The following is a 26312-nucleotide window of genomic DNA, read 5'->3' on the forward strand; positions in this document are numbered from 1 at the left end:
AAAGTTGTTTGGCAACCGACATTGAACAACAAAAGAAGAAGAAGTACCACTGACTCTTCTTCATTGGTCAGCTGTGTCTCAGCTAACTAAAAACTCTTTTAATCGCGGATATTGAAGTGTAAGTGTTCTGTCAGCAGGTTGCCATGTCTACACGGGCCCTGCGAAGGCTCAAGGGGAAACAGCGGGGTCAGGAGGGCTTGGACCTCGGGGATTTAACTTGGGGTGACAGTCCGGAGGAGCAGCCGGACATGGCTAATGTTTCTCCCCCGTCTAGCATGAAAGGCAACAATCGGAAGGCAAAGAAAAACCAAGCTCAGAAGAACTTTAGCAATATCTATGAACTGGTAAGGTGCCGGCGCATTCTCCGCCTATTACCTACTTTCAGCATAGCGTCGATAATCAATGTTTCTTCCTGGTAAATGGTTACAGCAGTGTTTATGTTATTAAACCTTGCTAACACAGACAGACTAGCTGTGTTAGCATTGACATTAACTCATTTCTCGTCTCATTTAGCCCTGCTGTTTTTCCTCAGATACATTATAGTATATCTTGGGTTAAGGTTTGCTAACAAGGTGTTTGTCATATTAGAAAATGACCGGGAATCAGTCTAATACTAAAGCACAAATCTTAAAAAAAAAAATTGACCAAGTCTAACTAGTTATTCTATACCACAATGTGCTCTAATCTTAAATTATATTCTTAAAAATTACACAAAATGGAGACATATAACGCTAGCAGTTTGTAAACTATGCAACTTACAGCTGCAGTTTGTGAAAAGTTCCTCTATGTTTGGTAAAGACCATTTTGGACAGGTGTGGATGTGAACGTTCAAAACTAATAAAGTCAGTGTGATTGTGGATTATATCATGCAGCAGCAGTTGCTTTGGATTTGTTGTTGCACTGATGTGATTTCAGGAAAATATATTTTTGTTTTTACACTTTTATTAGATATGTGATGCAGACAATGAGGCAGAGAAAATTTCACCTGATGAAGGGGCAGAGAAACCAGATCTAAATAAATCAAGTGACTTGGATAAGAATGACGACCGAGCCACTGAGAAACCAGATCAAAGGCAAGAGCAACCATCTACAAAGGTAAAATACAGTGACAAGGCTGCTTTGCTGTGATCCTTTGACTTAAGTATTCTGCTTATTTAAATGCCCCCCCCCCTCTTTTTCTTTAGCAGTCTTTGTCTGGAGACAGAGTTAAAAAGAAGAAGAAAAAGAAGAAAGCAAAGGCCATGTCAGAGGATGGGCAGGTACATTAGGAAGAGATTCTGTATGGCATAGCAATACAACAGTATACTATGTTTTTATTAATACAATCACTTTACTGATAGGAACAGTCTTTTATCATCATTCTTCAAATCCAAAGTACTCACATAATATACAAACCTGTAGCTCCTTTTGGCAGTTGAACAAGAAGTGCATGTTGTCTAAATTAATTCATTTTGAGTTTTTTCTTTTATAACTTTTCTCTCTGGTTTAAGGAGACTGTGCCAGATGATAACATTGATTTATTGCTGGAGAACCTGGAGCAGCCCAATGGTCTGAGTTTGCAAAATGAGGATTGCAGCAGCTCTGACAGAAAATCTGTGCTATATGTGGAGCACAGGTGGGGAGCCTAATCTCTCACAGACATTAAGTTCAGGTTGATTTTTTTCATATATCTGTACATTTACAGGTGTACAGCTCTGGTTTCTAGGGTGCTGCATTAATTTGATCTCTGTGGCTATTTTGTTAAAATTTAGCTGTTACATGACTCAAAAGAAACACAATTATACCTGCATTTGTTTATTGCAGTTATACTTGCACTAGCTCTTGACCAGTGCAGAGCTCATTTAAAAAATACTCAGCTACTAAAATATACCGTACATTTCTGTTGATTTCTAATTGTCACCATGTGGTGGCACATGACTCATACAAGAAAAGTAAAACAAATAGTGATGGCAGAAATGGCTGTTTCATTTAGGTGTCAAGGTGTGTTTATTACAAAGCATATGGTGTCATGCTGATGAGATAGATGTGCCCAGTATGTGCTAACTCTAGGCAGCAATCATGTCATCAGTGGAGTGTCTAGCAAGTGATTATTGCTTATATGTACATTTCATACAACATCAATGGAAACCTTATTTGTCACTGTTCTTTGACAAAAGACACTCTCAGACAAGTAGAAGTTGATTTTGCTAACATCGAAATTGTCAAAAGAAGTTGTACAGAGTTTTGCTGTGGTTTGCACACTGACAATCACTAGTTATGATGCTTGGAGGCAAGGCCCAACTCGTAATGATGACTTATTTATGTATACATAAAGGTTACCAACCTGTCAGCATCGCCTCTTGAAGGTCACAGGAAATAATATCAGAAATGTGCAGTTTCTTTATATTTGTGTTGCAGTATGTAGAGTAGACACACACTGATGTGTCTAAAATATCTCAATTAAACAGGCCCTGTTTCTCCTTTGAAATGTATTTTTCAGCTGATCTTCATCTTGTCATTTCTGTGTATTATTTCATTAGAAATCTCAACCCAGAGACAGAGCTGAAGAGATATTTTGGGGCTCGAGCTGTTCTAGGGGATCAAAGGTAAAATGTTCGGCACACAGCCTCTGTATGTGTACAGTTTACTCTTGTGCTCATTGTTTTTTTGGTTTTTTTTGACAGACCTCGACAGAGAAACAGACAGTTTCACCGCAGCACCTGGATGACCAGTCCCAAGGATAGCTGGCCTCGCTTCAGCCGTCCAGGTAGACTTTTGCTTACAGTCTTCTGAATTCCTTTATTTTTAAAGGAGTGTTTTGCATAGAGAAACTTGTTAGTCTAGGGTGTGATCACCATCTAACAGACAAGCCTTATGTCGCTTTCTAGGAAAGAGGAAATACAGATTATCCAATGGCTGAAACTGTCTGCTTAAAAACTGTTCTTTGTTCATTATAGTGAGCTGTTTAGTTATGAATCTATAAAAGCTTTTTTAAATCAAATATATATTCTGCTTTAATTGTATGTAATTCAAATTAACAAGTGCATAAACAGCCCTAAACACTTGTAGATGGTTGATACATTGTAGTCAGAAGGAAGGACAGCAGGAAACAAGGAAGCAGTGATTTATCAATTGTGGGAAGCCTAAACCTCTTTAGTGGCAGTAGATATTCTTAGACTTAGCCAAGGTAACGTAGTATGAATATTGCTTTTGTTCTGCTGATGTCATCATAAAGACTGTCTCATTGTGTTCACACTAAAAGTCGCTATTGATGTATCGTGTAATTTTGATGTTAGCTATCTCTGCTATGTTTGGATATATGTTTTTCGTCCAACCTCACCGATGTTGACTTTGTGGGGTTGGAAGACACAGGTTTAGCAGTACACAAAATTGTTTCAGACATGTGCTTACTTCCTCAGACTGTTCCTACATAGTAAAAAATGTAAAAAATATTTTGTTTGTTGTTTGAATTTCTGATAAGACTCTGTTGACACTATTGACGTCACCACTACTAACAGTTCCATATTGATGTAACACTGTTTCACCACCAATAAAATCTAGGATGTCTCTGTGATTAAGTTTGTTGTTTGACTATGGAACAAGCCGTGACTTACAGTTTTTGTTGTTGTTGTTTTTGAGGAAGTGTTTGGTAGATACAAAATCCTGACAGCAAACAAATAGTCCTGGGCAGTTATATTTTGTTCTATAAATAAAGTTTGTTGAGCACTGCAGGTAAACAAAATGTTAGTGAAGTACTGCATATTTATCTTGCATTGTGTCTTTGTTTTTGTGTTATACTGTACTTAACTCTCACATAACATCTCCTCAGGAATCTCGATGACTTTACTTGAGTCAAAGGACGGCATTCAGTACTTCACCTTTGAGCATAGTCGGGACTACCAACAAGCACAGTTCAAGTTCCTGGATGCGGTCGAATCCATGGATCCCAACAACATTCTGGTAAAAAAAAAAAATTTCATCATCTGCTGTGCACGTCAGTGTTTGAGTTTATCTGTTCATTTCAAATCAGGAATCGTCAGTATTGCTCTTGCCAGGGAATCATAAAATGATCACTCATCCAGAGTTGTAGAGTGGGCTGAGTGATACTGGTTTGCAAAAAATGGCTGTATAACATTGCATATCAGTATCCATAAACAGATGACTTCTGCAGTTACGTAATATATACTCAGTCTTTGATACAGAGTCAAACAAGACTCTGTACAATATGTGCTGTGTACAGAATACAGCAATGAAGTATTGTTTGTGAATATGCTGCCCTGAAACTGTGTTTTGGCAAACTAACCTGACAGAGAACATGTGAAAAAAATATTAGACCCCATGTGACTGTGGGTGGTGGATTGTATTACCAACTTTTTTAAATTATCCAGGAGTTTGCATTTCAATATGCACATTGATGCGGGTAACAGCTACAACCCAGGCCAGTGGCAGTTTGTCTGCATGTGCAGGTAAACATGATGACAAATGTACAGTTGCAGAGTGTAGCCACATGATCAGTGATGCATTTTATTTAAAATGTCCCCTGTGTCTGTAATCCAACATCTTCTGTTGAGTGTTTTCTCTATTCTGATGTTATGTTTTTGTACAGTATATCTCTGTCAACTTGACCATTGCTGCTTCTCGTTTTTTTTTTCCTTCTCCAGGCCTTGTTACAGCTTAACCCATACCACATCGATTCCCTGCTGCAGTTCTCTGAAATCTGCCGAATGCAGGAGGATCAGGAGATGGCCAGGGACCTCATTGGTGAGAGTCACAGGCTTCTGAAATCAGTGTAGACCTATGATGATACTGTGAAAACAGGTTTTTAGAAGTTTTTGTTAATGTATTAAATCTCTCATTTACAAAAGAATTCAGACACCCCTTTGACAGTAATTACAGCTTCATGTTTTCTTGGTGTAGTTTCTACATCCTAAATACAGGCAGTTTATACCATTTTTCATAGCACATTGCCTGAGGTTCAGTCAGATTGGATGGGAAGTATTGGTGAACTCCATCTTCCACAAATGTTTTTTATGTTCTTTTAGGTTATATTTGTGATGTTGTGTGTATGCGGGTATGAATAAAAGCTATAACTACTAATCTTTTCCCCCCCAGAGAGGGCCTTGTACAGCTTTGAGTGTGCTTTTCACCCATTATTCAGTTTGACGTCGGGTACCAGCAGACTTGATTATCTGAGACCAGAGAACAGGTTGGTTCTTACTTTTTCCTCCTCTTCTGGTTTTGTGAGACTTCAGTTGGAACTTAATTGAATTTAATGATTCAATCATCTTGGTTTGCAGGGCATTTTATCTAGCTCTTTATAAGCACATGATGTTCCTGGAGAAGAGAGGATGCCCACGGACAGCTTTGGAGTACTGCAAACTGATCCTGAGGTACAATGGGAAAGGCAGAAGCTATGTAATTGAAACTGTAATGTGACTAATAACAGAATCTTAAAAATCACTGTTTGAAGATGCATTGCTGTTTATTTCACACAAAATTGGAAGTATTTGAAATTCAGATGAATGTTAGCAGTAACTAGAAGTGCTTTAAAAGCACCAAGCAATGTTTTAAAAAAGTTGAGACCTTTTATGTTTTAGGTGTGGGATGAGACTGTAAATGTACTTGGATTCAGATATTTGGGCCTGTTTTTTGGTCAAGTGCTTGTCATAGTAATTGGCCTTGTGGTCTTGTCTGCTGTTGTTTTATTAGTTTGGACCCAGACTCTGATCCATTTTGCATGCTCCTACTCATTGATTACTTGATGCTGCGTTCCAGAGAGTACCAGTCTCTCCTCCAGTTATATCAGGACTGGGAGGTAAAGTGCACCATCATATGCGTATGTTTTGGATTTAAGTGTGACTTTAAGTTGAGCCTCAAAGTCATCTTTGCAGTCTGATACAGATATGCGTTGTTTTGTTTCAGGAGCACAGAAATTTGTCTCAGCTGCCAAACTTTGCTTTCTCCGCTGCACTTTGCTGTTTCCATCTCAGTCAGCAAGAAGATGTGGATCCTGAGGAAAGTGACAGACAAAGACACAAAGCTGATCAGATGCTGCAAAATTGTCTGATCATGTTCCCTGGAGGTGAGACAGTCAGAGAGACCCCAGTACCAGCATGGGAATATTTACTGTGGATATGATTACCCTTCTGTGACTTCTTGGTATGGGTTTCTTGCTGTTCACATTTAGGAACCTATTCATTTGTATTTTCATGCTGTAAATGTGTTTTCTGCAGTGTTGATGCCTCTACTAGATCTGTGCACTGTGCAGCCAGATGCCACAGTCACCTCACATGCCTTCTTTGGCCCAAAGAGTCAGACAGGGTAATGTACTTTATGCTCCCTTTGTTATATGCATAATCCTGCATTTATTGCCATGAAAAGGAGCTCTACTGAAAAAAATGTAACATGGTGTTATATCAGTTAATATTGTATAGCCATATATCTATAACAAATGTATTGTGCTATTGCTATAAACGTTTTCCTGGCCATAATTTTTGTTATCATTTTGTATCAGTGTTGCTTTTCTGTCATGTTTTAATCTACAGCTTCTGTCCTAACTTTAGTTATCCTACCTTTTCTGTCTCTAGGCAGCCCCCAGCCCTGGTTGAACTGACAGCACTATATGTGGGGAGGACTTATAGCTTGTGGAGGGAGGCAGCAGTGATGCTTTGGTTGGAGGAGTCTGTCAAGGAAGTGCTGCGTCGAGTTGATGCCAAAGACCCTGTAGTGGAGGACTGCCAAAACAAGTAAGATCTCTGTGATCAGCTCTGCTGCCATAAGTCACATTGCCAAGCCTTTTTCTTTTTTTAACAGTAGACACATCCATTGATGACAAGGAAAAGGAAACTAAAAAAATCATGCTAACTTATGAAGTAATTATGCATTAGGAGAAACCTTAAATATGATGGGAATTTGTCACTCACTGAACAACGTCTCACACCATACTTTAGATGATTGTTCTCTAAGCCTTTATCTTCATCACTCTGTTCCAGGAGGAAGCAGAGGTACCAGAGCGCACCAAGGAATATCCATCGGCACGTTCTACTCTCTGAGATCAAGGAAGCCACCTCAAGTCTGCCTCTAGTAAGAAACAATGAGCAACCACTCTATAACGTAACAACACTGTATCCTCACTGTTTTTTTAATCCACTCACCAATAGATAGCAGATGAGTTGTGAGCATCTATAGGGATTTAAAGATTTCAGTATTAATGGTGTCTTCAGGTTAATCAATATTTTGTCAGCTATTTTTCTAAGTCTTCCATAATTCTGCAAACAGTGCAATTAAAAACATATGATTGTTGGCATAGCAAGCTGGTGGCCCAAATCTTTGAACTCATGCGTGCCTGAGGAAATGACTATTCTTGGTAATTTGTCTGGTATTCTCAGGAGGTAACCACTCAGCCTATGATGAGCTTTGACCCTTTGCCTCCACTGGATTCAGTGATATCATATACACGGCCAGAAAGGTGATGCAGGACCCTTACATCTGTGCACAATCTTATGGTTTACAAACCAACTGGAATTATCTATTCAATTTATTTGCACACTTTAATGAGATGTTTGCTTTTGTGCCTGCATATAGGCAGCATGTCGGTGCATCCAGTGAGAGTTCATTCTCATTGTTTTTCCGGTCTTTACTGCCAAACTTCAACCTTCAGGTGAGTTGAATGGATGAAGTGAAATAGCACTGGAAAAAATGAATTGATTATGGGTTGTGTAATAAAAATATTTAAAAACTCAAGGTTCAAATAGACCCTAACATTTATTTTGCATATTTGTGAATTTGCACAAGTCTCTCCTCAACCTGAAGAGCAAACAGAAATGATGTAATCTGAAGACAAATCCCGTTGTTGCCATATACTGAATAATAGAAAATCATCCGAGAACACTAATAAAGAATGCATGGTGTGCATGTGGGGACATCATATAATTAATAGCTATAAGCTATAAGCCCTATGTTCGAATAAAACTCACTTGTCTCTAACAGATTGCGTAAGTTCAGAGTCACTATGAACTGACCTGCTGCTAAGCATGTAAACTTTATGCTTTGACTTCCTGCAACTGTTTTTGAGTTTACTGTCTAAAATCAGCGAGGGATCCAATACAAATTGTGTTTTTCAGGTTAGGCTTTCAGTTTGAGGATTACAAAAATAACACAGTTAGGCCATTTAGTAGCAGGACCCTCCAGGGCTGGTGGAAGCATCTGAACTGGTGAAACATCCTAAAACATCCGTAACTGATGGAATACTTCCTCCAAACACTGGGGGTTGCCCTAAGGGAAAGGCGGCTGAAAATATCAAAGAAGGCATATGATCTTGTTAAAGTTATTTCTGTCCACCATTTCCAATTATGTCACTGAAGAATAAAACAATGGCATCATTCATGAAGCACAAAGTTGTTTGAGGCCTTGGCTTTGCTGTCTCTTTCCTTATAGTAATGTTTGTTGCTTGTATTGATTTACAGGGCCAAGTTGTGGAGCAAAGTTGACTGTGTGACATTTTGTCAATCTTGTTGAACTCATTCCATTGTGCTGCCTTTTCAACCATTCCTACAATAACAAGGCTGAATTTTGAGTTGCAGTACTGCTACAATATGCACCCAGCCCCTACAGCCTATACTTCATTTGGGAATGGTTTTAAAAAAAAAAAAAATGTAACAGCATCATCATCTGTGGCTTCGAGTGTCTCCCCTCCTGGACTCATGTGGAGCACTTGGGAAATTTTACAGCACTTGTCCATTTTGTCCACAGCAACAAATGACCATTTGCTCTTTCAGCTCATATGCTGAACACCATTGTCTTACCACTTATTTCCCTCAGAGTGGACTGTAGTTTGGCTGGGACTGTGTGAGAGGGGACAAATTTAAAAAAGGAACAAATGGCAACAAACACATTTAGATGCAGTGCAGGATGGTGAGAAGTAGAGTGATCATTTTCAAGTTAAGTGATGGCTTTGTTTCATTTAGTTTGTTACAAAAACATCACTTACAGTATAGACTGCACTATAGTAGTACTATACCTACAGTAACAATAGTATTGCTGGCATTTGACTAAGCTTTGCTTAGGTATGTTGTATATCATGTACACCCACACACAACATCTTGTGGCTCAGCTCAACGTGCTCAATGTTAACAGATGGGCCTGAGGCACATTTCCATCAGGACAGTTCTAGCCATCCTAATCATGCTGTGCACTAATGGAGAGTAAGAGATACAATATGGATAAAAGAAATGTAGTAAAGACTAGGGAAGATGTGCCATCAAGTTACCCAGTTATGTGCCTGAGTATGTTATGTAACAACCCGAGGTGACCCTGATGTCTGTTTCATTCAACACACATTAAATGTTCATATTATTTAAGCATCATTAAAGTATGTTGTGCTGTAATTTGCATTTTCTTATGTAGCTATCAAATGGGATCATTTAGTGTCAATAACTTACTAAAGAAAAAAAAAAAAACATGGACAAATCCTGTCCTTCAACACCGTCAAGTGCTTCTGGTGAGGGAGACTGAAACCATGGTGGCTATAGCAGGATGTTCTTATAATTCACTTAATAAATTATAAGATGTATGAAAATATGCCAATGGCTGTTTTACATATGAAACATGGCCTGCAACACTAATAAGAGTTCAAGGGGTAAGAATGTGACACATCCAATGATGTTAAAGCAGGAAAAAGTGCCTGTATGAAAATAGTAACACTGAAATGGTTTAGAGTGAAGGTATTTGTATTGCATATCCATCTGTCACTTCTCTTGTTCAGGGTGGACCGAGGCAGGTGGATGACATGGAAGTGGCTCGAGCTGGTCAGGAGCTGAACCAGGAAGTGAATCGTCTAATGGTGGCCATGAGAGACATGCTGGCAAACATCAGGTTTCAAGAGCCACCGAGAGAGGACAACCCGTACAGAGATGAAGAGGAATGGGACTGAGAGAGGAGGGAAACAAAGGTGCAATAATGAGTAGGATGAAAAGGAATCAATAGACAAACTTTTAAAAATGAATTACATTAAAAATATACATATTTAATTGTGTATATAAGAAGAGAGGAGTGTGACAACAGGATAGTTGTTTTTTTTTATTATTGTCACTATCAGAATATTAAAGTGAAAGGAGGAGATGACTTGGTGTCATCATCTTGTCGGCTTCTCTGCTTTAGTGACAGTGATTTAAAAGCAATACTCTGGGGCAATGCAGACACCTGCCAACAAGAGCGATCTTATAATGAAACATTGACAGTTCCGACAACTCCATCCATTGTCAGCTCAACTGTACCAACACACAACAACACACTCTTCCTCTAGTTTCTGATTTTCTCAGAATTTTTCATGTACACAAACAGTCATGTGGAATGGATATTTTGTATCACAGATTTTACATTTTGCTTGGCACTACAGAATCAGAAAGAGTTTTTGTTCTCATTGACTTGAGCCAACAGCCTGTGTCACTAAAAACCCACTTGTGAAATCAGATCAGCATATAGAAGTAAGTCCATGTTGACTTACAATGGCTTAAACATGCACATGTGAAAGCTGGAGGTTAATAAATCCTGTTGAACACACCTTTTGCTTGACTTGATTGTGGACAAATTGATTGGCTTAATTTGGCACAAATCAGTTTCATAAAACTGTTTTAAATATTGGCCTGTTTTAAGAAGTGTGAGGTTTAGAAGCACACATTCACTAAGTCTTGCAACTTCCCATAGATCTTCTCTATTTAATAGACTCTGACTGATAGTTAATGCATGGCCTGCTCCTGAGACAGAAACAATCAGGTGGGAGGAGAAAGCATGAATTTTTTCAGAGAAGCATTTTTCAACTGATGATTACTCCATGATTACAGTTATAGAACAGTAATCATCTCTGATTTGATACAAATGAATTGTCAAGTACAGAAAACTGTTTCAAAAGTAAAAATATGTGTTTATCTCTGTATTACTCAGTCTTTGTGATAATTTACTAAACATATTTCCAAATGAAGGCAAAGAATATTAGGTAAGCAGGCAGTCATATTATTCCATTGATAAAGACAATGCAATGAATTGCATCAGAGTATTTTAGAAAAGTTTCTGGCAAATAATCACAAATAAATCTTAGTGAGATTCTGCTCAAACTGGCCATTTGCTTCTGTTGTAAATGCATCCAGATATCAGTGGATGGCTTAGCAGATGCCTTAGTGGGCATCTCATTCTGTAGCCTTTTTATGATCAATTCAGATTTTCTTTTCTATAAACATTATTTATTTTGTCTTCTGCTCATTTACTTTGTATTTAATCCAAACTATTGACATGCTGGGAAATTTTTCTTTAGTCTAAACCAAACAGAAATGCTTTGGTTAAATTTTTTTTTTATCTGTCACAATATAATTTAATTGGAAAAGTGCAGTCTGAGAATCAGATCACATTTTCTTGGGCCTCCAGTATCATTACTGCAGGATGTCTGCTGTTTCTCTGCTCTTTGATTCTTGTTCCAGTTTGAGTTGTGGATTTCTCCTCTCAATAAAACATTACAGAGAATTGGCTGGGTGTTTTCCAGAAGTCTGTTGCTAGCCATCAATTTATATCCAGTGCAAAAGACTGGCAGATATTTTCTGAATTTTGCCTGAATTGATTTTAATAATTTCGTTGCACTTTCAGGCAGATACTCATGACCTCACTTGATGGCTGATTTACTGCACTTACAGCCTGAGACTAACTGTACTTCTGGCAACACACCAACTAGATAGTTAATTCAGTCTTAAATCACTTATTTGTCATCATTCTCCAAGTGCTTTACTTGTGTTTGTGTCTGGAGTATGATGCTAAGATGTGTCTGCCAGAAAATCTGTCTTATGATGTGTGCGTTTTGTGTTCCTGTCAAATCTCAGACAAATAGTCCCATAGTACCAGTGAAGCCCTTAGTTTTATGCATCTCTTTCTGTGATCCAGTCCTTTAATATGCTTTAACCTCCAGGTTGGATTCATCAGGAGGCTGCGGATACAGGATATGGACATGCACCAACAAGTGTGTAGATAAGCAGTGATCAAGAAGAGGATTGACAAATGAAGTGGTGAGAATATTGTGCATGGTACGTAAAAGTGTTTGAGCAGGACGAACTGTTGATTTTCATTAATATAATTAAACCCAATTTGAAAATGTAATAGCATTCATTCATCACGAACATGTCAGAGGTAAAAAGTGATAAAACAGAACGACTTATGTCAAAACTGCGCATCAGACAGGACTGCGGCCCGGCTGAAGTTTGCGCGAGAGGAGGAGTCGCCTGTAGCCTTTTAGAATTCAGCATCGCTGGGAAATGTTACAGCAACTCAGTCTCCTGTTCCCGAAAACACTTTGTCCTCTAATCAGAACAGTCTGAATTGGGCGGGTCGGATGCACTTTGAGAGTGAAATCCATGAACCGTTTTGAGGGAGAGAGACATTTTATGGAGTTACGTGCTGAACAAGTTGCATCCATTGGAAAGAAGAAGTCTCAAAGTAAGGAGACGCACTTTTCACACAGACGAACACGTCAGCTCTTCAGGACGGATATTTAACTGAAAATATATTGATTGGATCAACAACTGGACCGCTGCTTGAAGGAATCGCTTGCTGAAGCGTCAACCAAACTGATGAAACGTCATTACACAAATTGATGTTGTGTGGCACTAAAACCAACAGGACAGGCAGAAGTCATGACCAACCTGTCCCATCATAATAGCTCTATCCACAGTGTGGAGTTCGGCTGGATTAATGACTTTATGGAGGACAACAGAACAAACTCCACTGCCGGAGAGGGAAACTCTTTAGACTGTGTACAGATCCTCATCCCTCAGGAGCTCTTCCTGACGCTGGGGCTCATCAGCCTGGTGGAGAACATCCTCGTGGTTCTGGCCATTGTCAAGAATCGCAACCTGCACTCGCCCATGTATTACTTCATCTGCTGCCTGGCCGTGTCCGATATGCTGGTCAGTGTCAGCAACGTGGTGGAGACGATGTTCATGCTTCTCCACGACCACGGGCTGCTGGACGTGCACCCAGGCATGCTGCGCCACCTGGACAACGTAATCGACGTGATGATCTGCAGCTCCGTGGTGTCCTCTCTCTCCTTTCTTTGCACCATAGCTGCGGATCGCTACATCACTATCTTTTACGCGCTGCGTTATCACAGCATCATGACCACTCAGCGCGCCGTCGCCATCATAGTGGTGGTGTGGCTGGCCAGCATCACCTCCAGCATCCTCTTCATCCTGTACCACACAGACAACGCTGTCATCGTGTGCCTCGTCACCTTCTTCTGCACCACCCTGGTGTTTAACGCCGTGCTGTATCTGCACATGTTCTTCCTGGCGCACGGGCATTCACGGCGCATCAAGGCTTTCAATAAAGGCAGGAGGCAGTACACGAGCATGAAAGGAGCAATTACCCTCACCATACTGCTCGGGGTCTTTATTTTATGCTGGGGACCTTTCTTTCTCCACCTCATCCTTATGCTCGCCTGCCCCACAAGCCCCTTCTGCAACTGTTTCTTCCGAAACTTTAACCTTTTCCTCATCCTCATCATCTGTAACTCGCTCATTGACCCGCTCATCTATGCCTACAGGAGCCAGGAGCTGCGTAAAACCCTGAAGGAGCTGGTGCTGTGTTCTTGGTTCTTAGGCGTGTGACATCAAGTATATTCAGGAAGAAAATGAATGTAGTCTACAGTGTGTCAGATGATGCCCATGCTCCACACTGCGCAACCACATTTCTGATAAAGACTTTTGTACATTTCTTCGTGGATTTGATGATTACTTCCACGTATTGGTTTTTATTGTTGCATTACACCACTCCATAAACAGGTACCTGCATTTAATCCAGTAAATCTCAACCTGTATTTTCATACATATTAATTGCTCCTTCGGATGATCGAAATATATGATCTGTCTTAACTCTCATTTTAAAAACTTTTGACAACTGTGGTTCAGTGGGTAGAGCAGTCGTCTCCCAACCGGAGGGGCTGAGGTTCCTTGTGTGTAACATACTAAATAAAGGTGATTACAAGTTTGAAAAGGCAAGACAATGCATTGAAAATGTTGCTGTTCTAAGCTTAATTGCTTCCTTTATTAAATAAAAATCGATTTCCCTTTGATATGACTTTGAAGAAAAGATTTTTCATTATACCAGCAGCAAAGCTAATGAGCGACAAAACCTGCTTTCATATGAGAGGCTTTAAAGGTACTGTGATTTGTCACAGAGAAGTGATGACAATACAATATTTTGTTTTAGATGATGTCCAGGTCCTGCTTCATTTTGACGATGACCATTTCCTCCTGATTTAAAATAATTTAATTGTTGATTTAAAATAATTTAATTGTTGACAGAAACCACCTTTTAATGGGAATAATCTCATATAGTTACTGCAGCTTAAACATTATTCAACTATTTATCTGATTTATTGCAAAAGAGGCAGGGAATAGGAATGCGCCCTAAATAAAAAAAACTTAAACACCTGTTGCAGTTTACTTGGAGGCATTGTGTTGGGATTAACCTGACACGCAGGGCACAGGAGGGTGTAGAAGACTTAGCAAAGTTATATCTTTTGTGTGGTTATCTGAAATGTGCAAACTTCACTTACATTATATAAGTCAAACAAGTGAGACACTAGAACTGATGGTCTGTCAAACAATTTTCATAGATGTGTTTTCTTTTTTTTACCCTGCTATACCTATTTGTATTTATAGTAGCTAGCTTAGAAGCAAAGGTCCAGCTAATATGTGAATTATAAGAAAATCCTAACAATTTAAATATATTAAATTGCCCTAAAATGTATAAAACACAAATATGACTTGAAATTTATGGATCTTAGGTACTATTTTATTTGATTTTTATCATCTTATTCATCCTATCCTAATTTTCCTGATCCTAAGGATTTGTTGAAAAGCGGACCTGCAGGCATTATCTGACAGTTCTCCCTTATGAAGTCATACATCTGCATTTGAGCCACAAAGTTCAGGTTGTTTGCTTAATTCAGTGATTGATTTCACAGATAGTTGTTTCCAAATGAAGGGAGAAAGAATCCCAGATCCCATGATCAATAATTAGTAGGTATTATTTGTAATCTTTGAAAATGTTTACATGCTATCTATTTGTCTTATATTAAGGGGTTGAAAAACAAAAGCCTGGGGTACACGGTATTATTATTGGTCACAGTATATTTTGTATAATTTTTTTCTGCCTTATTTCATAATATGTCTGGTTAGCAAGTTGGTTTGGTTATTTAGAGACTGAAGATCCAAATCAAAACCTCCATTCGTCTGCACGCTAAGGTAGGAAGGTAATTTCTCTGTGCACAGTGAGCAAAATGCAGTGTGTCACATCTTTGAACTTAAAACACTTTCAATGTGTACACATTTTTACTGCTTCATAGAAAAAATGTCTGGTACAGCATTTGCTGTCAGTAGACAGAAGGGCCATTGATAATTAACAAAGTAATTCTGGAAAAACTCATGACCAAGTTCATTTGCTGTGCTGTAAACAACAGCATTGAAAGGATTTCCAACTGAAACAAATATAAATCCTCATCCTGTCCTCAAGGAGGAAATTATAAATCTTGATTCTTTTAAGTATACCCAATTCCATGAAATACTAGATATAATTTCGTTCGACCACAAGGGCATTTTGGGAAAAATTAAATAGAATTTTTATCAGCAGTTTTGGATTTTTAAGGAAATATCTAAATTCTTTTTGATAAAAATGTATCTTGCTAACTTTTTTAATTGTTACTCATTACTTACTACATTGTTATGTAATTGTTTGCTTAATGTAGTGGTGCATTCATTTTATAACTATCTTTTCATTAGAGGCATTTGGAACTTTTGAGCATAGCTTTCATTGTTTTAGTGGGTTAAAGCAGGACATGAAACAGGAGACCAAAAATGAATGAAGAGCCCTTCAGTTTGATAAATGGTGACCTCTGTCTAAAAATAATTTCTCAGCCTGACCAAATAATTTCTAGTTGCTGCAGGGAGATCAGATTGTTCAGAAATCTTATTTGCTTTCCTTATCCATCAGTGCTCATGAAATCACATGAAACCATTTTGCATGTTACACATTAGTACCAATCTGTAGTTTACAAGTTTACAAATTTCCATTTTTATCATTAGTGCAGTCAAATCAGCCTGTGAACACAAGATATTGTGGGAACTGGCCACAGGGAGGGAAAGTCCAACACTTTGAAGGTTTTGCTTCACCTGACTGGAAGGTATCTATTATTCCAATTGAGAAGGAAAACGACCGGAGGTAAAGTAAGTTTATTTTCAAAGTAAAAGCACAAAATCACTTCTACATCAGGTAATGTAGCTTAATATACCACATTAAGACAAAAGACAGAAGCATTATTATTTATGTAACGCTTGTGATTAAACGCAACTTGAAAGGGTGTTTTTTTCTACTCTAGTTGCTCGTATTTATTACATTATTGCTACTAGAGGTCACGGTGGTTTTTATTTAGAAAATAAAACCGGAAACATCTTTTAACGAAATATGACTTGACACTTTTTTTGCCCTGTGGTGTTGCTGATGACAAAACAACAACGGGAGAAGTGCTCATATTAAACACAATCGTCGACTATAAAACATATTTTACAACTGCTGGTCCCCTAGTCATAAATAAGGTCAACAGCGGGGTAAGCGTAACCAGATGTGAAATGAGCTAGCATTAGCATCAAAACAGCTGATGATTGGTTTGTTTTGAAAGCTAGTTGTCCTGCTAGCGTTAGCTGGTCGTTAACATGTGTGTGCGGATGTTGATTTGACACATTTATGTTATAATTGTGGTTCATTCTATGCCATAGTCTACATATTTAGCACCAATACCTGAAACATAGTCAAGGTTACCGCTTAAGAGAGGACTGTCAACAGCAGCTCTGATTGGTTACAGTCAGTGATGTGAGGATTCAATGTGCTCCTAGCGTTTCTCAGGCTTTGCATGCAATTTTCATAAAAAGTGAAATAAATCGTCTGTATTTGGTCACCATTAAAATATGACTTCCTCTTCGCAGCTTGGTTAGTGAAAGTGTTGCTGCTTTCCATAGGAATGATATGGTTTTAATTTTAATGCAGTTTTAATTAACATGTATCCTCAAAACACTAGTATAATGTATATAGCATTTTCAATTTCATTTTAATTTAACCTTTTATTATTTAGGCCTGTCAGATTTATTGCATACTGCTTGGCACTGATAACTAGTAAGATCCCAATACTTGCTGTTAGGAATAACAGTCCATGCTTTGGTTTTGCTCTTTAGGCCCATGAAGCAGTTTTTACTTACTGATATGGCAATACTTGAATTGTTTTGGAAATGTTTAACAACAAAAAAAAAGGCATCAGCAAGGATGAAAGAGGCATATCAGCAGTTTTTTTTATATCAAAAATCTGTTTCCTAGTCAAGGGGAGCTTTCCTCTGCCAGCAAAACCAGTCTTTTGTGGCTCTGAAGTAGCTAGGTCAGGTCTAAGAAAATAAGATGTTAGCAGCGGTTTCTTGATTAGGGAGCACACATTTTTTTCTGTGGAATAATGGTTTCTTGATTAGGGATTGGAGCACACATTTTTTTCTGTGGAATAACATGGCAAGTGTTTGACATGATGAAGCTAGAAGGGGGACAACATATACATGATAACATGTAGCCCTGGTTGACTGGCAGGTTTGAATCCAGAACCTTCTTGCTGTGATCTGACAGTGATAACCACTACATCACCCTGCAGTCCACCACTAAAGAGCAGTGCAATTTAACTGGGATCTGAATGGGAACACACTGAGCAATAAGCAGTAACCTTGCAGACACATTAACTTTCTGGCTTCCATTAAATGATGGTCACGGCCCTCCTTTCTATCACTTCATAAATACAAGAGTAGGAAAGTTAACCAACCTCTCAGTGTGACTGGAATGTATCTTGTATTCTTTAGATGTAGTCCATGAAATGGAGTATGATGAGAGACTCGCACTTTTCCGCCAAACCCGCCTCAATCCCTTCGATCGCGGAGAAGAAGATGGTCCCCAGGGAGGCAAGACACCCCTACAGCACGGTAAAGTCTGCTAAAAAGATTTGTTAAACGGTGAAAATAGGGACAAATAATTTTGGATTCATTTAGCCATTTCTGTGATCTGCCCTGAGTAAGATAAAACACTCAGCTTTCCTTGAGTTGTTCACTGTTGGAGTATTATGATAAAGATAAAATATTTTATTAGGCTTTGGTGGAAAAAAGTTGGTAGTAAGCTTACTAATATAAAAATTGTCTTACTAAACAGATGGGTGCTGCACTGGAAGGTGTTTTCTGAGATCATGGGTTCTGTTTCCAAAATGTTGCTTACTTGCAAATGTACCCTGAGGCTACTTAGATAATGTCACTATGGCTTGCTCACTGCATGGGGCAGTAACTGTCTTGTGAAACAGATTTTGGAACGTTATTTCCTTCAGATAATTACATAGGTTTACACTGTTTTTATCCTGCGTAAAGAACAAGCATACAGTATTGTGCCGATGTGAGTAATTCTGTGCTCAAAGAAAAGGAAGTTGGAAATGCTGCCTCCGAACCAGAGGAAACGAAAGGCATAAGAGTAAGCAGTGCTTCAGCAACACTTCCTGTATTTTAGGATTTGGGAATTCATGATGTTTTTGTGTGATTACAATGATTCTGACGGGCGAGCCTGACACATGCTCTGTTAGCTGAGCTGATTTCACTGAGATCCCTGTGCTGCATTCAGTGTCCTCTGTCTGCCTGGTACTGAGAAGCTGAATTCACTCAAGATGTTTTCCTTTGAGGTGTATGCAGGTAACAACAGCATTTGTCTGCATTTTCCACTAAGACAGAGTGTGGGTTTGGTATAATATGTGATCAGCTGGGTTTATTTATTGATTGATTTATTTGTTCAGTTTTGTCAGATTTTCACATTTCCCAATTAAAATGGAAGTCAACATATTTAATAGTTTCAGAATAGATTGTTGATACCCAGTAGCTGTCATCAGAGTGTACAGAGTTACTCTGACATACAGACTTGGGTTGACCACATGCTGTATATTGTTTTTCCAGTTTTAAATGCTTTAAATCATTTTTTCCCTTTTAATGTTTTTATTTAGTCAAACAACACCCCAGAAAATGTACAAAGATTAAAATTCTAACTGAATAAAGAATGGAAGTTGTTGAAACTTTGCATTCAGGGAAAGTGTTGCTAGTACATACACATAGCTTAGAATTTTTCATTAGTCTAATTCCAGGATATACACAGACTGGATAAGATTCCATGTACCTTTTATACAGTCTAATACAAGTGTATACAGCGTAAGAGAGGAACTGTAAAACACAAATTGGTAATGCAGTTCAGTACCACACTACAAACAGCAGCCTTGAAAATTAGCATACAGTCATATCAACACACCAATTACACAGATTTAACAAAAACACTACATTTTATTAAAGTAGTATCTGTTGCAATGTTATTTTATTGGATTGCAAAATACTCAATTCAGTGTTCAACAGTTATTCCCAGTTTTATGTTTGGCCGGTCCTTGTCTTTATGAAACCTATACTTCCACATTTTGTTGCACCGATCAAGGTTCAACATTTTTATGTTAAAAATGGATGCACCAGTGCTACCTGCCCTGCACCAAATGGAACACAGACAAAATCAGACACTAGCTGCTCAACATCTAGCAGCTAAAGAGCCAGTTATATTTCTCAGGAGTATTTGTCAGGTGGACACAAACATGTCTACGAATAAATGCTAACAAAGCATATAGTGCAGTCATAGTCACATGTATGCCAGATGTACTGTATCACAGATGAAAAACATTTTTATATGAAAGTAGTTAATAGCAGCAGTGATAGTTAGTATATAGAAGAAAAGACTGTGATTGAATAGCAGCATACCAAACATAACAGACTGAATGTAAACATGTTGATGTGACCGTAACACAGCAATTAGCACATTAAAATTCATTCAGTAGGAGTCAGTCTTGTCAGGTGGCTTGGTTACACGTTACCAGAACTGATAAGATAATCACCTGTGATACTTTCACTTCTCCATTTTGTGCTGTGTCCCTCTCCGAGACTTTTTGAGTGGTAAGTCAGAGAGTAGGGATTGTCTTGAGTAACCACAGGCTTGTGTGTGAAATTAGCATGGATAACTGAGTGCACTTAGCAGACCATAGTGTGTATGCTCATAAGAAGAGCAGTGCTTTATGATACATTACCCTCTTTGCAGAAGCAAGACCTGAGCTGTTCTCTGGGAACAGAACCCACAGTTCAGATCGGACCATGGACCTTGGTCTAGCTGAGGACCACTTCTCAAGGCCTGTGGTGAGTAAAGCACTGCTCTTTGTCTCAACTCCCAATAACCTATAGTTAATTAGTTTGTTTTATATTGTAAAACTGAAAGTGTTTGCATACAAAGCTTCAACTTCTGTTTAGACCTGCTTTTCTTTGTTCACCTGTCTCAGGGTTCCTTTGTGGCTTCTGACATTGAACAGCTGAAACAGGCCATAGAGGAGTGTAAGAAGCTTATCTTGGAGCTGCCTGAGCATTCTGAGAGACAGAAGGACACTGTGGTCAAGCTCATCCACCTTCGTCTCAAACTGCAGGAACTTAAGGTTGGAACCAAGGAGTGAATGGAGAAGTGGAAAACATGATATTTGTAATTGTTGGTGCTGGCTCAGTTGGAGAATCAGTAAAACTTTAAGAAATTCCTAATCATCTAATTTTATTTGCATGTTTTTGAGCTTGTGGAATGTACATCTGTGTATTTATGTATTTATTAATACACCATGTTGGTAGGTAGAACTGAATTCTACACTATTGGCAGTTTATTTGGTGCATCCAGCTAGCAGTAAGGCCTTCCTTCATGAATGTGACCTCACTGATATAAATGGGGTGGACAAAATGAGACTACATTAGTCTTAGCTAGATGTACTTATTACTTTTACTGTGTTACTGGAGATATATTTGAAGTGAATGCTTCTTTCAAGAGTGTTTGGAAAACCTAGAATTAAAGGGTTAAGAATAACCTAATGGGTGCAGTAGTTACTTGTATTAGCTTGTAGTTGGCCTGTCGCTGGGAAGTGGTGCTTTTGGATGGAGATGAGTGTCAGATATAATCTGGAAGGTTGTAAGAAATCCTGCTGGGTCATTGTCATGAGGTGGGCTAACAACACATGTCAAATAAAGGCTTTTATTGTATCACTTTTGGCCTCTTGACTAATGCCACTGCAGACAGTCTTGAAGACTGAGAAGGTAATATATGAGGTTGTGGAGATCAGCAGCTTCCTGCAAAAGCTCCTCATGTTTCAAATAGCACAGTTTCTGTTGAGATTTTCTCTGAGTTAGATAATGAAAGGTATAACTTAAGTTATCTCGCTAGGATTGAAATAAGATATAAGATAAAACCTTTATTAGTCCTATGATGGGGGAATTTACACTGTTACAGCAGGAAAGGGATAGGAACAGGCTCTCAGTGTTAAGAATCCAAAAGTAGCAGACAAGGTATTAGCAATACAAACAATTGTAACTATAATAATAAAAAGTACAACATATTACAGTCTGGTATGCTGTGTATTCATAGCTGTTCAGTCTGTGGGTGTGTGAGGTTGACTTGGGGGCCAGGGTCTACTGGGAGCAATGCTGGTTGTACAGTGTGACAGCAGCAGAAACCTGTGATAACACTCCGTCATTCACTTGGAGTGAAGCAGTCTGTCACTGATGGAGCTGCCCAGTGCTGACAGAGTGTCATGCATGGGGTGGGAGTCATTCTCAAGCAAGGATGGTAGTCGGGCTAACATCTTCCTGTCACTCACCACCTGCACTGGGTGAAGGGGACTACCCATGACTGACCTGGCCCTCTTGGTCAGTTTGTCTAGTCTTTTCCTGTCCACGGTTGAGATGCTGCTTTAAATGTTAGCATGGAATGTTACTGATTTCATGTATTATTTAGGAATCGTGTTTTCTGTGCATTGATATTTCCAAAAGCCAATCTTGGCAGTTTTGAGGCAGTAGGAGTTGATTTTTAGCGCCGGCCTCTTCATGCCTAAATAGCCCCGATGCAAGTTGGACAGACATGTATTGTCAGCGAAATAGAAATTGATCTTTGATATTTCAGGAAGTAGAACAGAGATGAAAATTCTGTGTAATTTTTTCCTATTAATTTAGTATTATAGTACAAATTCTAGGCAAAATAAATATGGCTCCACCAATGGGATAATATGAAAATGTTATTTAGTCTACATGGTAGTTTGAATGCTTCACTGTACACATATTGTTACTGTGCATATTGTATATTTTACAGTAAGCCATTTTTTTACAACTGTGCATCAAAACCGTTACTTTCATGTTTATGGTAAATGAATTTTGTTTTCCACTTTTAAAGGATCCTGAGGAAGACGAGCCTAATCTGAGAATCCTATTGGAGCACAGATTTTCTAAGGAAAAGAGCAAGAGTGTGAAACAGACCTGTGATAAATGTAGCACTATTATCTGGGGCCTCATCCAGACTTGGTATACCTGCACAGGTGAGACAGACTTTACAGTGTATAATACACCATCAGTCCATTGTAGCCCTGTAGATGTTGGTTAGTACCAAAATTGCTAAAATATCCTATTGTACATGGGATAGTATGTTTTAAGGGCGCACAAACTGTTCAAAATTCAGTCCTCCATGCAAAATTGCACTTGCTCTATCTGAATATCCCACTTTGTACTCAAAACTTTATACACAGTCTGACACACTCATGTACAATCCAAAAAAAACTTTATGCACAGTCTGACACACTCATGTACAATCCCACAGTCTCTCTTCTCCTCACACTGTCTTGCTGCTATCTGAGTCAGCAAGAGAAGGGTGAGGTCATTTTAACTGACTGTCCAAAGAATCAGATTGCTAGTTAGGACTGGGATACTGAGACTTTCATTAAGTTTTTACAAATTCAGGGTCATTAAATATTTTTAGATTTTCATCAAGCTTCTATTTAATTTTCTCAAAATGTGTTTTCTGAATGGCAGACTCAGTGAGAGCACATTTGTACAGCTCCTGTCAACCAAACCTAGTGGGTATAGCAGTAATGGTGTTGCACAAACATTTTGCCATGTGACTGTCCATTACTTGTTTCAGGTTGCTATTATCGTTGCCATAGCAAGTGTATGAACCTGATCACCAAGCCTTGTGTGAGATCAAAGGTCAGCCACCAGTCAGAGTATGAGCTCAGCATCTGCCCTGAGATCGGACTAGACCGCCAAGACTACCGTTGTGCAGAATGTCGCACACCTATTTCACTGAGTGAGTTTGAATGGACTGTGATGATTTATGATTGGCAGGTTAAACAGGGAAACAGAGCATCTAAAAGCAACATAAATATACACATTTGAACTGATTGAACTTGATAGGCATATCCACACAGATGTAAATAAGATGGCTTCACAGCCACTTCACATCTAGCTTTCTTTTGTTTCATAGTTTGACTGTATTGTGTCATATGCTTCTTGTAGGGGGCGTGCCAAGTGAGGCCAGACAATGTGACTACACAGGCCAGTATTATTGCAGCACGTGCCACTGGAATGACACAGCCATCATCCCAGCTCGTGTCATCCACAACTGGGAGTTTGAACCACGCAAGGTACCCTCAACAACTACAGCAAAATACACTCAGTGTGTAAAAATATCCCTTAGTCTATTATGTCATTCTACGAGTTTTCTTTTCAGTTATACCCCTTTCAGACAGGAGATGAATGTATGTTGTGGGTTTACTAAACATTTTAAAGCAGCATTTTAGTCATTCGATAAGACTGTTGTCTTATTCTTTGTTATTCTCTGTTTATCACTGTTAAAGAGATTCAAATCTGCAGCTGTAGTCCTACATGCATTACTACTAAATGACAGAACAGAATTATGTGGGGCACCTCACCATTTTCACATTTCACATGTTGATTTATAAGTCATGAGGAGAACTACACAACCTGTGAAATCATGTCTTCTGTGACAATATACTAGCTTTATGAAGTTTAAGAAAATGACTCAGTGAAAGTCAGCGGAGCATTGTTTAAACATCCATAACTCTAAAATGCATTTCAGTGTCGAACAGAAATGCCTGTAAATGAAAGCCAATCAGCATCTGATCTGATTTTAAGTTCAACCCATGCCAGGATAAGGATTGCAAATCTAGGTCAGGTGATGACACTGACACAGTCAAGCTGTCCTCCATTTCAGGATTAAACCATGTCGCTGTCTTAGTATGAAAGGGTTATTGGTTTGTTTATATGGGCAATATTAGCCTGTCTTTGCTCTGACTATCCCATGTGTTTAACTACAGGTTTGTCGTTCCTCATTGCGCTACCTGGCCCTGATGATATCACGACCTGTGCTGAAGCTGAAAGAAATTAACCCACTGTTGTTCAATTTTGTGGAGGAGCTGGTTGAAATCAGAGTGGGTAGCTTCACTTTTTTAGAGCCACTAGAAATTGTGGAATTTGAACTGAAGATCGTGGTATATACAGCAAAATTCACAGTTCAAATTATTTTTTTTTTACAGCTGTGTTCTCAGTTTTATTCTGGAATTCCTGCTAAAATAACTGACACCTTCATTAAACCTAGCTGTTTTGTCACCCAGGCGGTCCTAGCACTTTGTCATTGTGTTGTGTCAGGTGCTATTATGATGAAAATCAAACCACTATTGTATCAAGTACTGCTGGAACATACTGTACAGTGAGAGAGGAAATCAACTGAGCATTAAATGAGATTGATATCAGTGTGTGTGGGTTTTACAGAAACTTCGTCAGGATATTCTGCAGATGAAACCCTATTTTATCACCTGCAAAGAGGCAATGGAGGCTCGCCTATTACTACAGGTTGGCATTTATTTACAATATGTATTTAGCACAAATCTAAAAAACCTGTACAGTTAATGTGGTTAAAGTGTCATCTACACTGGGTGTATATGTAACCAACAGCTAATATGTTACGACAGTAGGACCATTGGGTGGAAGTGGAGAGCTTGCACTTAATTGTGAAAAGTTGTTGAGTTTGTAGAGACACTGAATGTGATTAGTTAGAATCTACATATAAACTTGACTGTCCTTGGTTTACATCCAGTATCAGCTCAAACATTTATTAAAGTGTTTCAGATCTTGACATAGTGTGCATTAACAACAATCCCAGCTGACACTGGGCGAGAGGTGAAGGACATCCTGGACAGGTCGCCAGTCTATCACATTGCTGACACCTAGAGATAGACAACTACACACACACTTACTCCAACAGGCAATTTAAGTCATGTCTTTGGACTGTGGGAGTACCTGGGGAGAACCCACTGAAGGGAAAACATGCAAACTCCACCCAGAAAGGCACCGGGTTGACCGGGTCTCAAACCTAGAACCTTCTTGCTGTGAGGCAGCAGCGCTAACCATTGTGCCACCATGATGAAATGAAGTGTTTTTAGTTAACAGTTTTCCACTGTGTTTGCATCCTCCAGCTACAAGATCGTCAGCACTTTGTGGAGAATGATGACATGTATTCACTACAAGACTTGATTGACATCTCCAGTGGCAGACTCAGCTGTTCCCTTACAGAGATCCACACCACGTTTGCTAAACACATCAAACTAGACTGTGAGGTTAGCTCATGCATGAAATACTAGTACAGTATGTATTATTAGCTAAAGTTATAGAAATGGTGCGACCTTCTGAAACTCTGACTTTCTGCCCTGTTTTGTTTATGTGTGTAGCGTTGTCAGGCCAAAGGATTTGTGTGTGAGCTGTGTAAGGAGGGAGACATCCTGTTCCCTTTTGACAGTCACACCTCAGTCTGCAATGACTGCTCTGCTGTGTTCCACAGGTTAGTCAGTAACCAACCAGTTGCATCATCGTGAGAGTTTCAGATGTATTTATGAAGAAAAATATAGTATTTCAGTAACAGATACAAAATATTAACGCCTCAGATCTGAAAACTGTGTCCCAAAAACATTCATCTACAGCCCAATCGCCAAATATAACAAACAATTAATTATTACCCAAATAAACACCATTAATATAATGTATCATATCATAGTGTTTGTTGTGTGTGTGTTTTTAGAGATTGTTACTATGACAACTCTACAACTTGTCCACGATGTGCCCGAATGACTGAGCGCAAGCAGGATGAGGTGTCAGATGTCAAAGATGCTTAACTCTGGAGAGGACCACCCTGATGTTACTGGATGTTGCACTTTGTCTCATGTTCTACACAGTCAAAAAAGTCTGATAGGAGACAACTTTTCAGCTTTGGTTTCTTTTGTGTGTAGTGTTTTTATCTACCTGTGCACTACACTATGAAGCAGGGTACACAGAAACCCATCTGGA

General features: G+C 38.9%; 3 protein-coding genes across 9 annotated transcripts; all 3 read left to right on the forward strand.

The window, feature by feature from the left end:
- tcf25 (TCF25 ribosome quality control complex subunit) lies at positions 1 to 12017 on the forward strand. Of its 4 annotated transcripts, XM_020604814.1 has the most exons (19): positions 2 to 344; positions 949 to 1095; positions 1185 to 1259; positions 1491 to 1615; positions 2520 to 2585; positions 2664 to 2746; positions 3809 to 3939; positions 4641 to 4740; positions 5092 to 5185; positions 5277 to 5369; positions 5689 to 5794; positions 5902 to 6061; positions 6213 to 6300; positions 6567 to 6725; positions 6972 to 7062; positions 7368 to 7447; positions 7564 to 7639; positions 9743 to 9928; positions 11930 to 12017. In XM_020604814.1, exons 1-18 carry the CDS (start codon positions 144 to 146, stop codon positions 9908 to 9910), a joined length of 2043 nt encoding a protein of 680 aa, XP_020460470.1. In that variant the 5' UTR covers positions 2 to 143; the 3' UTR covers positions 9911 to 9928; positions 11930 to 12017. The 4 variants fall into 4 exon arrangements, with proteins under 4 accessions (XP_020460479.1, XP_020460487.1, XP_020460470.1 ...); XM_020604823.1 differs by lacking the exon at positions 11930 to 12017 and having other exon boundaries at positions 1 to 344; positions 1188 to 1259; positions 9743 to 10539; XM_020604831.1 differs by lacking the exons at positions 9743 to 9928; positions 11930 to 12017 and adding an exon at positions 8445 to 9303 and having other exon boundaries at positions 1 to 344.
- On the forward strand, positions 11949 to 26312 carry def8 (differentially expressed in FDCP 8 homolog). 4 transcript variants are annotated; one of them, XM_020604856.1, is made up of 12 exons: positions 11949 to 12026; positions 17904 to 18023; positions 20200 to 20294; positions 20435 to 20584; positions 22354 to 22495; positions 23095 to 23259; positions 23469 to 23596; positions 24290 to 24403; positions 24744 to 24824; positions 25448 to 25588; positions 25700 to 25809; positions 26047 to 26312. In XM_020604856.1, exons 2-12 carry the CDS (start codon positions 17918 to 17920, stop codon positions 26138 to 26140), a joined length of 1326 nt encoding a protein of 441 aa, XP_020460512.1. In that variant the 5' UTR covers positions 11949 to 12026; positions 17904 to 17917; the 3' UTR covers positions 26141 to 26312. The 4 variants fall into 4 exon arrangements, with proteins under 4 accessions (XP_020460512.1, XP_020460504.1, XP_020460496.1 ...); XM_020604848.1 differs by lacking the exon at positions 11949 to 12026 and adding an exon at positions 16181 to 16241; XM_020604840.1 differs by lacking the exon at positions 11949 to 12026 and adding an exon at positions 16470 to 16622.
- mc1r (melanocortin 1 receptor) lies at positions 12386 to 13916 on the forward strand. Its single transcript, XM_020604879.1, has one exon. The coding sequence runs from the start codon at positions 12651 to 12653 to the stop codon at positions 13620 to 13622; it is 972 nt and encodes a 323-aa protein (XP_020460535.1). The 5' UTR covers positions 12386 to 12650; the 3' UTR covers positions 13623 to 13916.

The sequence above is a fragment of the Monopterus albus genome, unplaced genomic scaffold, assembly GCF_001952655.1.
Source record: "Monopterus albus unplaced genomic scaffold, M_albus_1.0 scaffold4.1, whole genome shotgun sequence".
Classification (NCBI taxonomy): domain Eukaryota; kingdom Metazoa; phylum Chordata; class Actinopteri; order Synbranchiformes; family Synbranchidae; genus Monopterus; species Monopterus albus.